Consider the following 17,259-nt stretch of genomic DNA (forward strand, 5'->3'; position numbering starts at 1 on the left):
TTTTCTTTAGGGCTTGTGCACTGAATACAAATCAAGCAGCCTCGCTGGGCTGTCACACAAACTGGCCCCCGTCACCAAGAAAGTGACACAGAACAAGGGCTCCTCTAGCCAGGCTGTCAGTGTCCAGGCGTCACGGTAGCAGACTCCCAGACCCCTAACTGGGGGCCCCACGAAAGTGGGGCTCCAGCACCCCTTATCAGCAGCAGAGCCATTTCAGTCTGGCGTCCATCAGAGGAACAGTTCCAGGTAGACCAACACGACAGGTTCCCGAGCATGCCGCCTAGCATTCCTGGCTGGTAGTGAGGAAAAACTGAAAAGGCAGGGATTCATGGCCAGGGGCAGTGTTCTGGGGTAAAGGAGAATGAGATCGTTGTGTTACCCTTGTGTAAAAACAACCAAATCTACCTATCCGCTCTGGCCAAATTCCAAACTGCATGTGAGAGAGACAGTAAGTGAAAGAGACAGAGAGAACAGGAATATGACAGCCTGACGAACCAACCAGCTGGGGAATTCTAATTCTTCTCTCTACAACTGCTAGAGGAGCTGAAGGTCCTAGCTCCCTTATTTCACATTTACCCACCCCAAATTCCTCTAGGTATAAAGGTGATTCCCACTGGAAGCATGTGCAGATAGAACTGCATCTAAAACCATGGATCAAGGGCAGGCTGGAGGCTGGGGAGATCTCACACCTGAAGAGGCGCACGTAATGCAAAAGGAACGCAGCACCCAGGAAGCTGGGTGTCAGCCAACCCACCCATCGGTCGTTTGATGACTCATGGAGAAGCCAGTGGTGTGAGCTCCAGGCTAGGCTCCTGTTGTCCCCAGTGCTGCACACCCCTCCACTTCTAAGGGTAAGAGCCTGGCCTTTGGCTCAAGGATGGGGTGGGCTGAGGATGGTCACAACAGCAACTAAGAGACAAAATTCAAGCCCACATTTTCATTAGGGGTCCTCCAAGTCTCCCTCAGAAACTCCTTAGATCAGACAAATGAACCCACCTTATCAGGCCAGTACTGGATGATGAACTGAGGCCATACCAACTGGAAGTAAGAAAACCCGAGCTATAGCTGAAACTGGCACATAAAATTGAAAACAATGAACAAGTTGTGTGAGGCAGCTTGACGGCCACAGATGCTGATCCACAGAGACTGAACAACAGATAAAGAAGCCTGGGAAAGGGAAGGCAGTGCCTACATGGCACTGCTGTACAGGCCATGGAACAGCTACAAGAAGAAACGGCAGCAAAGGGCACAACAGGTTTCAAGCCAAATTGAACAGATTAAAAACACAGAAAAAGTTCCAAGCTGAGTATGTTTCTTAAATTCAGTCAGAAATGCCCTAGGGTAAGTATAGAAAGTGTGTTCCCATCTTGTTCACTCTCTCTAAACTATAAGGTCTTCTCTGAAGCAGTGACCTGCTCCATAAGGGGGTCCTAGAATATTCCCAGGAGAATAGCCCTAAACCATGTGACTATTTTTTTAAAAAAATTATTTAATTTATTTATTTTTGGCTGCATTGGGTCTTCGTTGCTGCGCGCAGGCTTTCTCTAGTTGGAGCGAGCAGGGGCTACTCTTCGTTGTGGTGCACGGGTTTCTCATTGCGGTGGCTTCTCTCGTTGCGGAGCATGGACCCTAGGTGCATGGGCTCCAGTAGTTGCAGCACGCAGGCTCCATAGTTGCCGCATGGGGGCCCTAGAGTGCGCGGGCTTCAGTAGTTGTGGCGCATGGGCTCAGTAGTTGCGGATCGCGGGCTCTAGAGCACAGGCTCAGTAGTCGTGGCACACAGGCTTAGTTGCCCCGCGGCATGTGGGATCTTCCTGGACCAGGGTTCGAACCCGTGTCCCCTGCATTGGCGGGCGGATTCTTAACCACTGTGCCACCAGGGAAGCCCCATGCGACTATTTTTTTTTTTAAACAAAATCTGTGATATATCCATGGTCAAGGAAAGTGGAGTCACAACAGGAAGAATCACCTTCCCTCATGGGAAAAGGGAAAGAAAGCCAATAGCAAAGCTGGGGAAGGACCCAGGTGGCCAGGCTCCCAGTCAGACTCTCCAAACAGCTGTTTGCTTTAATCTCCCCCCCTGAGTGTTTTAAATTAAGAGTCTGTTGATGGAACTGTTTGTTCTTCAGTCATGCAAAATTTAGGAACTGCAGCTAATAGAGATAAGGACCCTGGACAGAAGCTCTGGGATCCTCTCACTGCCCAGCCAGGTGCCCACCGACTGCACTAGAGCTCCAGCACTCAGTGGGATAATTATTGCTGCCTTTAAATTTACCCAGCTCTCCATAAAGCGAGGTAATGAGGCGCCCTTTACTACTGCTAGTGGTGATTGTCCTAACGTTCTTTAATTAGCGTTGGCATAGCCACTTTCAAAGCATTTCATCTTACAGTCCTGGTGTTCCCTATTTCAGGCTCAACAGCCCTCACTCCCTTCGGAGAAAATGCACTTTAGCAAATTTGAAAATGACAGGCACATGTATCCATGAGCGCAGATAATCGTATTTGTGTACCTGTACTCGCTCTTCTGCTCACTCTTCACATATCCACAACTGCCAAGAACCCGCGAGCCTTGATGATACCTCCAAAAAACTCTTGCTCATAAATCTGTCAGCAAGGGGTTAGGAATTTTAAAAATGAGGACTGGCGAAACCTTATGATCACTAGGATCCTCCTTAAATTTCCCAGTATTTAAAAAAAAAAAAAAAAAGCTGATTTTTTTTTTTTTTTTTAATTACAAGGTTCGGGGTCTTTTTTTTTTTGGTTGCACCAGGTCTTAGTTGAGGCAGGCGGGCTCCTTAGTTGCGGCACATGGGCTCCTTAGTTGTGGCATGTGCATTCTTAGTAGCGGCATGCGTGTGGGATCTAGTTCCCTGACCAGTGATCGAACCTGGGCCCTCTACACTGGGAGCACAGAGTCTTATCCACTGCGCCACCAGGGAAGTCCCAAAAGCTGGTCATTTTTCACCTATCTTTTCAAAGGTTTATGGAGTAGGGCTAGGGCTACTGATACACCATTAGGGAGGCCTGAACTCCTATTCATTTGGGTCAAAGAATAGTCCTCTTTCCTCTGAAACAATCAATTCACCACTATGATCTAGGTGTTGGGCACAAGATGGGAAGGGCCTCTGCTTTCATGGGGTGTGCAAGTAAACGAGCATTTCAGATGATGGTAGATCAAATAAGAAAATAAAAGCCAGGGATGTGACTATGATTGGTGGGGCTACTAAAGTAGTCTAAAGGACAGGGTAGTCGTGGAAAGTCCCAGGAGAGCTGCTCAGGAAGGAGCCAACCACCTGAAGATGTGGGGGAAGAACACTCCAGACAGAGGAGAGAGCAGAGGCCCTAATGGGGAGAACCAGCTTAGAGTATTCCAAAAGAAGAAGAGCAGCATAGCTGAAGGGTAGGGGGTAAGCAGGAAGATGATAAAACACGAGGGCATAGGAGCAGGCATGGCATGACAGCTTAGGGCCTGTGGTCCATGGTACACCATTTGGTCGTTATTTGAATTATGAGGGGAAGAACACTGGAGTGTTCTAAGCAAATCAATAACATGATCTGTCATAGTGTCACAAAGATGGCTTTGGTGGCTGTGGAGAACAGATTTAGAGGGAATCCTTTAATTTCTAGTTTTGAGTAAATGTTCTGTGATATAAGATGTTAACATAATAGTAAGCTGGGTGAAGACCATATCCTATAGTCTGAGTATGTTCAACCTGTCTCTGAGTCTAAAATTATCTCAAAACTAACTGTTAAAAACAGTGAGAATCACCTTATATCTCAAATGAAGAACGAAAGGTCTAAATTAGGTGCAATACCAAGAGCAGAGAGGGAAAAATAAAAGAAAAAAAAGGATTCTATCAGTAATTGACTTTGGATACAAATATTTCCCTTCTATACTAGTTTCCTTATTTTAAAAACTGAGGACTGGAGAAACCTTATGACCACTAGTATTTTTTTTTAAAAAAAAAAGCTGATCTTTTTTTTTTAATTACAAGGTTCTGGGTATTCTTTTTTTTTTAAATTTTATTTATTTTTTATTTGGTTGCACCAGGTCTGTTACTTATTAGAAAGTAACAGCTGCTGCTACTACTATTACTATCAGCTAAGACTGACTGATTTTCCTTACTTGCTTCTAGTCCAATAATACCACAAAATAAATAGTTATTAATCCCACTTTACACATGAAGAATCTGAAGCTTAAAGAAGCAACTTATATACACAGCATATATTATACACAGTAGGCAAGAGAGAACCATGATTTGAACCCAGGTTTCTCTGATTCCAGAATATTTTCATAACCTCCACTATGGTATAATGCCCACTAACATGTATGTATGAATGCATGCATACATGCATTCACTCATTCTTTCTCTCTCTCCCTCCCTCTTTCATGTAGGACTCAGTTTGGGGGAAAAAAGTGTTTGGGCTTTCACCAACCAAAACATGAATAAATTTATAAAACCATTGTGTATGTGTGTGTACCTGCAGGCATGGACTCTGGGTTAAGGATCAAATTTGTGCTGGAGATACTCGAAAAGCCATTTACTCATAACTCTCACTCCCACATCTGCCTTTGTATCTGCTGGGCTCTGATCTTTAGGGCTTTCTTAATCTCCAATGAGTGGGAAGCTCAACATTTCTGTGACTTAGTTACAGGTGAGCCAAATTTTGTAGCAATGCCAAGACGTACCTCTAATATTACTGGTAAATGCTTAGATGTTCCAAGATCTTTGGGATAAAATCAAGAGGCCATGTAAAGAATGAGAAAATTATCAAGAAAAGGAATCAAGGCAGATTTCTTGAGCTTCTCTGGTCCACACGTCCCCTTCCCTCGGCTCACGTGATGTTTCCTAACTGTTGCACTGACTGAGGGAACCCTCTCTCCCTTTCCAACGGGAAGACCCAATGGCCATACCGCTGACACCTGGTTCCTCTCCTCTGCCCCTCACAAGCACAGGTACACAGAGGATGTACCTGCTAGAGGTAAGAGGGAGGGTATATCTTAAGTGGCACATCGCAGCATCACAGTGGTTTAACATTTGAATGCTGAATAGATTTGAGCTCTGTCACTGCAGTGAGCTGAATGAGCCCCAGACAGATAATGCCCACACCCCCACCCCCAAACCTGTAAATGTTACCCTATTTGGAAAAAGGGTCTTTGCAGATGCAACTAAGGATCTTGCAATGACATCACCCTTGATTGACCAGGTGGGCCCTAAATCCAATGGCAAGTGTCCTTTATAAGTCAAAGAGGAGACAGACAGAAAAGGAGGAGTCAACATGACGAAGGAGATTGACGTGATGCAGCCACAAATCAAGGAATGGGACAGTCACCAGGAGCTGGAATAGGCAAAAAAGGCCAGGCACAAATTCTCCCCTAGGGCCCCTGGAGGGAGGATGGTCCTACCAGATTTTGCACTTTTCGCCTCCAGAACTGCGAGAGAATAAATTTCTGATTTTTTTTTTTTTTTTTTGGTACACGGGCCTCTCACCGCTGTGGCCTTTCCCATTGCGGAGCACAGGCTCTGGACGCGCAGGCTCAGCGGCCATGGCTCACGGGCCCAGCCGCTCCGCGGCATGTGGGATCCCCCCGGACCGGGGCACGAACCTACATCCCCTGCATCGGCAGGCAGACTCCCAACCACTGCACCACCAGGGGAGCCCTAATTTCTGATGTTTTAAACCACCAAATATGTGGTAATTTGTTATGACAGCCTTAGGAAACTGATATAGTCACTTACTAGTTCTGTGATCCTGACAAAGCGTCTTAAATTCATCTGCAAAATGGGGAATCTAATGGCACCCACCTCACAGAGCTGTTGTGATGATTAATATGGGTACCGATCAATGCCCCAGGAAATGTTGCTGTTAACATCATTACTGTTACTGCTACACAAAGGCAGTTAAAGGGAAGGATAAACCACAGGGCCTGTACTGGGCTAGTGCACCTGAAGAGTACATTTCCAAGGCTTTTGGCTGGACCTCTCTGGGCTGTTTGACCATAAAGACAATTGTGGCTAGAATGGGCACCAACTGTCTATTCCAAAAGAGGCGGCAGTTGGGGCCTTGGGAGGTTTCTCCCTTCACTCAGGCCTGGCAGCCCGAAAAGAAACGGTTAAGCCCCAGGAAACCAGCCTCAGAGAAGAGGATGAGGCCCTTCCATTCTATAGCCCTTTGTCATTCTTATTAAGCATCTTTTCTTTTCTGAGGTTTTCTACAAATTGCTCTGGATGGGACCCAGAGGGAGAGTGCTTTTCTGTCCACTTCCTTCCGACTTCCTTAGAGAGCAGAGTTCTTAGGGGAAAAGGACAGTGGATTTGGAGGCACTAGGAAGAGTGAGTAAGTCTAGAACAGCTGTGTCGCCTTGAATCATCAGGCTCAAGGAATAAAATCCATTCCCTTATGACTGTGGGTAGTAATGGCAATAGTCACAGGCTCACTTCAGGACCACAGGCAAGAAAAATAACCTTATTTTTTTGCAATGGTGACTTTATCCACTAAACAGAAACCTCATGACCAGTTGACCCTGGAAGAGTATCTGTACATGTGGGTGGAAGTGAGTGAGAGATGCAAATACACACACACACACACACACACACACACACACACACACACACACACACAATGTGTTCATTGCCTTAGGTAGGAGAAGGTGACTTTTTCCATATAGACCATTTCTTATGTTTTGTCACTACTAATTCACCAACCAACTGATGTCTTTCCCTTTGTGGAGGTCAATTTCCATACTATTTTTCTTTTTCTTTCCTATTTTCCAAATCGCTTTTCCTCCCTTGCTCTTGTTCTTTTCTTAGTTAAAACGGCAGTGTAAACAGTATAAAAACAGATAAGGTACTTGAGTAGGGTTTGGCAGCCGAAAAATATTGCAAATAGGAACTAGAGTTTCAGGGGGTACATATGTGATCTTCCTGCCACGGATGGACCCACCTTGAGGGGGCCAAAAGCCTACTGGAGGCAAGGTAGCACCCTGCTCACTCCTGGCAAACCCTGCGAAGCATTATGGACATCTAGTGGCTGCTGAGGGTAATGCCTCAGCGATGCATGTCAGGCTGAGGAATGGTCTATCATGGGCTTTACCAGGCGCCCAGTTATGCTGGGTCCCCTTAGCCAGTCCCCTGGACGACCATTTCTTCTCAAAAAAAATTTTTTAACACTTTCTTTTATGGGGGGGGCCACGCTGCGCAGCTTGCAGGATCTTAGCTCCCCGACCAGGGATTGAACCCGGGACCTCGGCAGTGAGAGCACAGAGCCCTCACCACTGGACCAACAGGGAATTCCCTCCACTTCTTATTAGGGGTCCAAAGTCACTCTGAATGGCTCTATCAAAGACCCATCGTTAACCCAGCCCAGCAAGGTATAATGATAGCACCTGCATACAACAGCACAGAAGGCAGGCATCTGGAAATATCTTCAAGCCCCAGGTTTAAATGCCAATTAGCCACATACTGTCGTCTTGACTGAGGGGCTGAGCTCAGAAGGGACAGAGACTCTGATGTTAATTAGTAGTGTGGCTCTAGGTAAGTCACTATGCCTCTCTGAACTTCATTAACGACATCTGTAAAATGAGAGGTTAAGTCCAGATGATCTCCAAGGTCCCTTTTAGCTTTAGCACTCTGTGATCTGCAGGCCTTTTTCGTAGCTGAGAAAACAGTCTGCTCTGCTCTGGCACTGTGGATTTCTCGATTCAACTGAAGGAATCATTCGCTTCTCAACTTTGTGGTGCGTTACCAAGACTTGACTACAACCCCAAAGGATCAATCTTCTTCACAAAGCTTTACATCTGAGGAGGGGTGGGAATCGTGGACGATGAGAGCTGGAAGGAACTTTCTAGTCCATTCCCTTAATTTTAGAAATGAAGAAACCAAGGTTTAGAGCCGTCTTAATTTAAGCTTTGTCACATGTCTAATCAGTGGCAGAAAAGGGACTAGAACTCAGGCATCCCAGTCTTAGTGCAGGTAACAAGCGGCTGACACAGCCTTGCCGGATCACTGGCTGGCTTCTTCAACTCTGCTTTATCGCAGCAGTCTCTCTGTGGGAAACCACAAGTGAAAACACTCTCAACCCGGGGTTTTCTCCTTTTCTCCTCTCCAAGTTTAAGCCCTTCCTCTTCTTTTTATTCCCTGGTGGCACCACTCCAAATCAAGGACGCAGTCAGAAGCAGGGGCTGTGAGGAGCAACAGACAGATGGCTAGACGACACTCGAGCGACAGGATTAGAGGCTTCAGTGCCACTTCCAGTTCAAAAGGGCTGTGTGTGCTGCCATGGTCCCACAGCCTCCTTGGTCCAGTTGATGGTTTCTATGATGCTCCCTTAGCCTAGCTGGCCTACAGAGGGCAAAGTACCCCTATCTAGAACTCCATGAGCTGCACGAAGCTTGGGTGATATCACTCACAAATATTTACCACGAGACCACCCCATTACTAAGTACCGGTTTGATCCTACCCTTCCATCCACCTACACAACATTTGCTGGGCCTGGAGCTGAACAGATGGGTTCTGAGTTTGCCCACACCAGCCAGGCAGGCCCCGCTTCTTCCTGAGGGGGGAGGGGCAGCCATATACCAGGGCGCCATCCAGACCCTGGCCGGGGTCCCTCTGGAACCCTACCAGCTCAATGCCAGCTGTGGCAAGGAGAGAACTTCTCAACAGCGGGTGTTCAATTCTCCTCCACAGATACCTGTCAGGCTAGACTCACACCTGGGTATAAATGGGTGTGTCCTGCTTGAAGCTGATGGTGTGCAAATGGGGCTTAGTCAAGAAGGGAAAAAGAGCCCAGATGGAACTCAACCTCCATTTCTCTCTTTGATTAGTAATTGTGAGTCAAACGAGTTAAATAAAGGATCTATTTTCTCAGCCCCTCCTCTCCCACCCTTCATTCTAGTATATTCCATATACCCTTCCCTGAAATGTTTTATGCAGGCTGTCCTCCCACCTTGTCTCCGCCATTTACTCTATGCAGAGTGAACATACTGGACATCTTTGTGGCAGCGATGAAAACACTGGACTCAGGGTTTGAAGACTGGATTGAGATGCTGCCTCTGTTGCTTTCTGGGTGTATGACCTTGAGCATGTTATTCGCCTGCCAGAGCTCAGTACCTCTATCCATAAAATGGAGACAACTATGGCAACTGTGTCACTGGGTAAAGGCAGATTAAACAAGAACAGATCTATCCACCCATCCATCCATCCATCCATCCATCCTTGGTATAGTGGAGAGCATACAGTAGACAAACATCCCAGTAAATGACTGTTGAAGTAAATGAATGAAACCTGAGTTCTTATTGACTGGGAGAAAACTCTGGAGAATCACTTTTACTGTCCAAGTTCCTAGACATCTGAGCTCTGCCAGGGTTCAAGGCCTGGCTCTACCGCTTACTATGTGATCTTAGGTAACATATTAACTATTAATGTTGTCATTATTTGACTGCAAATACATAATAAAAAAGTTGGTAAACGACAGGGAATCCAAATTGCCTACAAATGGAGCTGTTTCCATTCCCTCCACGGACTTCAAAAATTCCCTGGCATATTTAAGGAGGTTTCAGATTACTGGGCAGCATACAATATTGAGATAAGGGTGTGGCAGAATCCAGAGAGCTAAGAGATCCAGGCCAGGACCTCCTCCTCTTAAGCAACAGCCCACGTGCAGGTAGGTGATGGGCAAGCAAGCTTGCCAAGGCAGAGGTGGGCGGGCACAAGGAAAGGAGCCTGGAGGTAGCCCTTGAAAAGAAGCAACACTAAACCAGTGCCATATTCTGCCAGCTGGCTTCCCAGGGCTTAGCCACAGTTGGCCTCCGCCGCACCAGGCAGAGAAAGAGGAGTCATTTTCCCCGGTGGGAAAACTCTGAACAAGTCCTGTTCTCGCTCCTACACTGGTCCATCAAACGCCCCGGGGTCGCCTCTCACCGGAAGTAGGGGCAGGACGCTACGCAGTTCTTCCCAGGGACTCCCAGAAACAAAGAAGAGCTGGTGGAGCTCATGGGGCAGAAGCTTTAAGACCCACTCCCTCCAATCTCTGGGCGCACGGAGGGGAAAGGGCGCGGGGCTGCGAAGAGTGAGAAGCCGCGGCTCCGGCTGCTTAATGAACGGGTTGTGCCCTGGCTGCTGGGAGTTCACCTCAATCCTTCCAGCTGGTTGGCGCGCTGTCCCAGGTTGTTACTCCCCTAGCTCCCCGCACTTGGTCTTTCCTTCCACGGTTTGCCTCACCCGCAACCCTCATTAAGAAAATTATCAGTGAAAGCCCTAGTTAAAGCCGACGACGGGTGAGGAAATTTGCGAGGGAAGGGGCAGGACGAACAGACACATGTGCAGCAGCGCCCCGGCCGCCCCCGCGTCCCCCAGTGCAGCTCAGAACTCCGAGCGTGCAGCCCGGGCCGAGCGGCCGGTCGCCCCGTCCGCAGTCGCCGGGGGTGAGGATGACGCGGTCCGGGCGGGAGGCCCGCCAACTGCAGCAGCCCCGCCGAGGGCCGCCGCGCCTCCAGCTCCCCAGGCCCTGAGCCCAGCGCGCCCAGAGCCCGAGGGTGCCCAGTGCCCGGTGCGGGGCGGGGGCGGGGGCCGGCGCGATCCCTCCGCAGCAGCAGCCCCGCGCCGCTCCAGCCTATCAGCGGCCACCCGGCGGCTCCCTGCGATCGGACCAAAATAGCTGCGCACGCCTGCGACTTGCGCGCGGCCCCCCACTTGACGCTCACTCCTGTTCCCTCGCCCGGCCCGCTCCCAGCGTCTAGAGGGGGCGGGGAGGAAGCGGCCGGGGAGGGGGGTGGGGCTGGGGGAGAGAGGAAGGAAGAAGGAAGGAAGGAAGGAAGGAAGGAAAGGAGGAAGGGAGGGAGGGAGGAAGGGAGGGAGGGAGGGAGGGAGGAAGTCGCACGGAGGCGCACAGCTCCGGGCTGCGCGGCGCGGGCCGGCGCGGCGCTGGAAGGCGCCGGCGTTAACCCCTCGAGGGCAGGCAGCGGAGGGGGAGCGGTGTTAATACATAAGAGCACTGCATCACGCTAATCTTCTCTCCTCAGAACAGTATGCGTCAGCAGTACATTCACGTTCTGACTGAAGGACAAAAGGATGAGAGAGCAGTCTGCGTGGCTGCTGCCTGCAACACCGCGAGCCTGGCGCGAGGAGGAGACGGTGGGCGCCGTGCACAGGGGCCCCGCTGCTGCTGCTGCTGCTGCCGCCGCCGCCGCCGCTGCTAGCGAGTGGGGACCATGTTCCCGGGCTCCGGAGCGTTCCCCGCAGCCGCGACCCCCGCTGCTCACGCCGCCGCCGCCAGCGCCGGGGCCGCTGCAGCAGTCCGCGGGCAGCGCAGCCGCTGAAGGCGCCGGGGGCCGGAGCCCTGAACTCGCTCCCTCTGCACAAAGCCAGATCCGGCGGCACGCCGGCGGCCCGGCTGCGGCGGGCGATTCCGCGCCTCCGGGGGCTGCAGCCGCCCCCGGACTCCCCGAAGGGGCCTGCGGCGCGGGGCGACCCGGCCGTCGCGCGCTCCTCTGGCCGGCAGACCAGGTCCCGGCGCTGCCTCCACGCCGCTGCCCCTCGGGGGGCTGGACGGATTACTGCTCCTCGCACCAGCAGCCGGCGGACTGGGAAACGGAGCCCAGTTTTTGTCTTTTTAACCCTTAAGAGAAGAGACGAGGAGAGAAGGGGGTGTGTGTCGGAGGGCGGGCGGGGGGGGGGGGCGAAAGACCGGCGAACACCTCCTCTTAACTCTCGCAGCACCGCGAGCGAACGACTGCATCAGCTGCCTCGGGCCGGGAGCGGCCGACACAAGGAGAGGGGCCAGCGCGGCGGCAGCTTCGGCAGCGAGCGCGGCCTGGGAGGCTGCGGGGCGCCCCCTCACTCCCCGCCGGGTGGCAGCCCCGGAGCGGGCGGGGGGCGCCGGAGGCACACTCCGGCGATGAAGCGGCTTCCTCCTCGGCTGGTGCGAGCCGGGGCCAGGGTCCAAGGACAAAGCCGGGAAGCGCTGGTGGCGCCCCGCCTCGGGCTGAGGGGGGGGCATGCACCTGCATAGCCCGCCGGGCTTCGGCTCTCCCGGCGCGCCTCAACTCCGCGGCTCCGCTAGCCGGCTCCGGATTTACTAGAAGCCATTTTGTCTCCCCCACCCCTCCCCTCCCCTCTGCCCTCCCCGCCCCCTCTACTTCCCCCTTTTGTTAATTAAAACTAAGAAGTGAGAATGGGAACGAGGTGGCCAGCTCCGGCGGCGAACGCTTAAGGACACCGCGCCAGTTCTTCCCTCCCTTCCTTCCTTCCGAGGTAGGTGAGAGAGAATGACTGGGTGGGGATGGTCGCAAAGGGGGAGAGAAAGTCCCAGCTTTCCGAGGGCTGGCCTCGAGGGGGGGCTGGTAGACGAGGGGCCACTCTAGTTTGGCATGATTTTTTTTTTCCGGCCGATCTGCTCCGTCTCTCTAATCGCCCCCTCCCCACCTCCTTCTCCAGATGGAAAGAGGAGCTCCTAGCTCACTTAAGCCGGGGTAGGGCTGGTTCTCCTTTCCGAGCCAAAATCCCAGGCGGTGGTGAATTATGAACGTGCCACACCATGAAGCTCTTGTGGCAGGTAACTGTGCACCACACCTGGAATGCCGTCCTGCTCCCCGTCGTCTACCTCACGGCGCAAGTGTGGATTCTGTGTGCAGCCATCGCTGCTGCCGCCTCCGCCGGGCCCCAGAACTGCCCGTCTGTCTGCTCGTGCAGTAACCAGTTCAGCAAGGTGGTGTGCACCCGCCGGGGCCTCTCCGAGGTCCCTCAGGGTATTCCTTCCAACACCCGGTACCTCAACCTCATGGAAAACAACATCCAGATGATCCAGGCTGACACCTTCCGCCACCTCCACCACCTGGAGGTCCTGCAGCTGGGCAGGAACTCCATCCGGCAGATCGAGGTGGGGGCCTTCAACGGCCTGGCCAGCCTCAACACCCTGGAGCTGTTTGACAACTGGCTGACAGTCATCCCGAGCGGGGCCTTCGAATACCTGTCCAAGCTGCGGGAGCTCTGGCTGCGCAACAACCCCATAGAAAGCATCCCCTCTTACGCCTTCAACCGGGTGCCCTCCCTCATGCGCCTGGACTTGGGGGAGCTCAAGAAGCTAGAGTACATCTCGGAGGGGGCTTTTGAGGGACTGTTCAACCTCAAGTACCTGAACTTGGGCATGTGCAACATTAAAGATATGCCCAACCTCACCCCCCTGGTGGGGCTGGAGGAGCTGGAGATGTCAGGAAACCACTTCCCTGAGATCAGGCCTGGCTCCTTCCATGGCCTGAGCTCCCTCAAGAAGCTGTGGGTCATGAACTCACAGGTCAGCTTGATCGAGCGGAATGCTTTTGATGGGCTGGCCTCCCTGGTGGAACTCAACTTGGCCCACAATAACCTCTCTTCTTTGCCCCATGACCTCTTCACCCCACTGAGGTACCTGGTGGAGTTGCACCTACACCACAATCCTTGGAACTGTGATTGTGACATTCTGTGGCTAGCCTGGTGGCTTCGAGAGTACATACCCACCAATTCCACCTGCTGTGGCCGCTGTCATGCTCCCTTGCACATGCGAGGCCGCTACCTGGTGGAGGTGGACCAGGCCTCCTTCCAGTGCTCTGCCCCCTTCATCATGGATGCACCTCGGGACCTCAATATCTCTGAGGGTCGAATGGCAGAACTTAAGTGTCGGACTCCCCCCATGTCCTCCGTGAAGTGGCTGCTGCCCAATGGGACAGTGCTCAGCCACGCCTCCCGCCACCCACGGATCTCTGTCCTCAACGACGGCACCTTGAACTTTTCCCATGTGCTGCTCTCAGACACTGGGGTATACACATGCATGGTGACCAACGTGGCGGGCAACTCCAATGCCTCGGCCTACCTCAACGTGAGCACGGCCGAGCTCAACACCTCCAACTACAGCTTCTTCACGACTGTCACAGTGGAGACCACTGAGATCTCGCCTGAGGATACAACACGGAAGTACAAGCCCGTTCCTACTACGTCCACTGGTTACCAGCCGGCATATACCACCTCTACCACGGTGCTCATTCAGACCACCCGTGTGCCCAAGCAGGTGGCGGTAACCGCGACGGACACCAATGATAAGATGCAGACCAGCCTGGATGAAGTCATGAAGACCACCAAGATCATCATTGGCTGCTTCGTGGCAGTGACTCTGCTAGCTGCTGCCATGTTGATTGTCTTCTATAAACTTCGCAAGCGGCACCAGCAGAGGAGTACAGTCACAGCTGCCCGGACTGTTGAGATTATCCAGGTGGATGAAGACATCCCAGCGGCGGCATCTGCAGCAGCAGCAGCAGCAGCTCCATCCGGTGTATCAGGTGAGGGGGCAGTCGTGCTGCCCACAATTCATGACCATATTAACTACAACACCTACAAACCAGCACATGGGGCCCACTGGACAGAAAACAGTCTGGGGAACTCTCTGCACCCCACAGTCACTACTATCTCTGAACCTTATATCATTCAGACCCATACCAAGGACAAGGTACAGGAAACTCAAATATGACTCCCCCCCCAAACTTATAAAATGCAATAGAATGCACACACACACAAAAGACAGCAACTTTTGTACAGAGTGGGGAGAGACTTTTTCTTGTATATGCTTATATATTAAATCTATGGGCTGGTAAAAGAAACAGATTATATTAAAATTTAAAAAGAAAAATCAAAACAAAACTATTTTCTAACTTGTAAGTTCTATTTAAAGGGGGTGGGGGACCTTGGGAATGTTGTGGGATAGAAGCCACAAGTCAGTCTGCTGTGCTGCCAGGAGAGATTTCTGGTATAGGGTTGAAACTGCTAAAATAAAACAAACTAAAACACCAACCAATATCCCTAAAGAGTTAGGGTGTGGGCTGCTGAGGGGTGGAGGGTAGACTGAACTGTCATTTTTTAGAAGATGCTTCATAGGACACAGGAATACCCATTTCTCTAGACATCTTTCTTAGGCTGAGAGCTGTCTTTGCAGATTTATCTTATTTAAACAAAGAATACAAACAAACGAAAAAGAGCACTAAGAATTTGTACTGTGCTTAAAATGTTGAGAGGCAATAATTTTTTCTTCAGAGGCCAAGGGAAAGACAGACCTGTAAAATGTAGTTTAAACAGGAAAACCACCAAAATTCAACTGAAACCTTAAGGGACCGAGTATGTGCATCCCTGTGCACAAGTCTTCTTGGTTTGTGCAGTGGGACACAGCGTGACCCGCCTGACAGAGGGCTTCGGGAAGGAGCAGAGAAGGAAGGGAGCTGGCGTAGCTGTCAGTCAAGCGCTTTCACATTGCACCAGATTCCTGCAGTTGGGCTTAACCCACTCTGTGCAAGGCATGTGTCTATTCAGGGCTTCCCAGGAGAAGGAGGTGGCCCCTGGGGGGGCAGGGGGGCGTGGTACCAAAGGGGGATGGGAAGGGAGAGCAGAGGCAGAGAGAAGGTATTCGCAGGAGGCCATAACTCAGCATTGTGCCATGTCCACCTGTTGTTCCTGGTATCTGACAAATGATTGTAGACAGTGATGCATTTGATGATTTTTTTTTTTTTTAAAGGATTGGTTTAAGGTGGACAAGGGGGGAGAGGCTGGGAGTGGGAAGCTTGGGGGAGTGGAAGCTTTTCTCATGCTTGTGATTTGGTGACTATTCTAAATGCTGATTCATTAGGGATTATTACTGCTGATGTCAACTGGTTGTGGTGATGGGGAGGGGGCAGGACATGAGTAGAGAAGAAAGAGGAGAGACAAAAAGGGCACAGGCTCATTGAAAGTGATGAAGCCTTTCCTCACCAGGATGGTTCACAAAAAAGATGTGAAATCCAGTTAAAACAAAGTGATACACACAGAATGAGTGTGGCATGGAGTCCTGTTGAATGTAGCACAATGGGGGGAAATGCTTCCCTCTCCCAGAGCTACCTCAGGAGGAGGGGGACGAGAAAGGGCGGGCGTGGGTGGGGAAGGCAGAGATCCCTGTTATTCTGGTCCATTTAATGATGTAACTTCTTTCATTTATTATTTTAGCTTTAAAAGGAAATAAAGGGTTCAGATTTGAAAGGGGGTGGGGTGTGGGGGGGAAATGCCACTGATTGTAACGTGAGAAAAGTGTATTTTTGTATTTTAATAAATATTGTTCAATTTTTAATTCAGTGTCCCCAAAGGGTTAAATTGAGTAAGACCCTGAACCTATAGCTTCTTATGAGCACTGACCAAATAATTTCTATTTAAAGAAAAAAAAGGGGAGGGGAGGACAATCTTCCATTTCTTTGAAGTATGGGAACACGCTAAAGCTGTCAGCCACTTTTCCTTAGCTTAAATAAAAGCACCCCGATACTAGTGCACCGCTCACAAGCTAAGTGTGTTAGTCCCTGGCTCTGTTGGGGGGTAGAACTGAGTTCCCTGTGCCCTGGAAAAGCGGGGGAAATGGGTCAGCCTCAGCTCCTGGGACCCGGCCAGGAGTTAAACGCCACCTCAGCAGAAGCTGCTGGTCAGGCAGCACCAGCTCTACACGGGGACCCCGGGGGACCTGGATTTAAGAGCACTGCAATAATGTTGTTGTGCTTAAAGATCCCACAGGCGGTGTTGCTTCTGTTCTCTGGGTGCTGAATAGTCAGTCAAACGTGTCTTGGTGGTGGTGGGTATTGATCTCCTGATGTGTAGCCGAGGGACGTGGTCCAGGCAGGCTGCCTGAACTGGGACCCTGCGTCTCTTCAGCACTAGTATTTATACGAGTGCAGGGAATCGGGACTGAGTGGGTGTCATCTCCCTGGCGCTGAAGACAGAGAGAGGCAGGCAGCACTTTGCAGCAGTTGGCTAAGAAAGGGCCAATTCTTAATCCTCCTCTGTGTGTTTGTGTATTTCACATACACAACATTTCTGGGTGTCGGTGTTTGTGGCAGTGTGTATGCATGGGCTCACACTTTTAGAAACTGCCATTCATGTCTCTAGGCTACAATGATATGTTCCTCCGCCCGTCCTTTAGTACCCTACCCCCAGTAAAAAGAGAAAGCTGCAGCCGAGAAAAGGGTGGGACTTGGCGAGGACCAGTTGAAAAATGCAAGAAGTCACCCCCTTTCCTAGTGCCATAAGACACAGCTCAGGCTGTTTAGAACAGCTTCTTGGGTACACATTCAGAGGCAACTGTGAAGGAAGGAGCTGCTTCAGAAATAGAGGATGTGGAGCCCGTTTCCCTACACCCCTCCTCTTTTGACAGCTATCTGGGCGGCCAGGGAACTATGCAGTAGCTGTGGAATGACAAAGCCTCTGGGGCTGAACAAAGATCTGA

General features: G+C 51.0%; 2 protein-coding genes across 2 annotated transcripts in view; one reads left to right on the forward strand and one right to left on the reverse strand.

The window, feature by feature from the left end:
* SND1 (staphylococcal nuclease and tudor domain containing 1) overlaps positions 1-17,259 on the reverse strand; it is a 419,293-nt gene that overhangs the window by 46,982 nt on the left and 355,052 nt on the right. The window lies entirely within an intron of this gene.
* On the forward strand, positions 12,116-15,927 carry LRRC4 (leucine rich repeat containing 4). The gene is made up of 2 exons (XM_082661564.1): positions 12,116-12,254; positions 12,438-15,927. Exon 2 carries the CDS (start codon positions 12,538-12,540, stop codon positions 14,497-14,499), a length of 1,962 nt encoding a protein of 653 aa, XP_082517690.1. The 5' UTR covers positions 12,116-12,254; positions 12,438-12,537; the 3' UTR covers positions 14,500-15,927.

The sequence above is a fragment of the Grampus griseus genome, assembly GCF_964374135.1.
Source record: "Grampus griseus genome assembly, chromosome: 9".
Classification (NCBI taxonomy): Eukaryota; Metazoa; Chordata; class Mammalia; order Artiodactyla; family Delphinidae; genus Grampus; species Grampus griseus.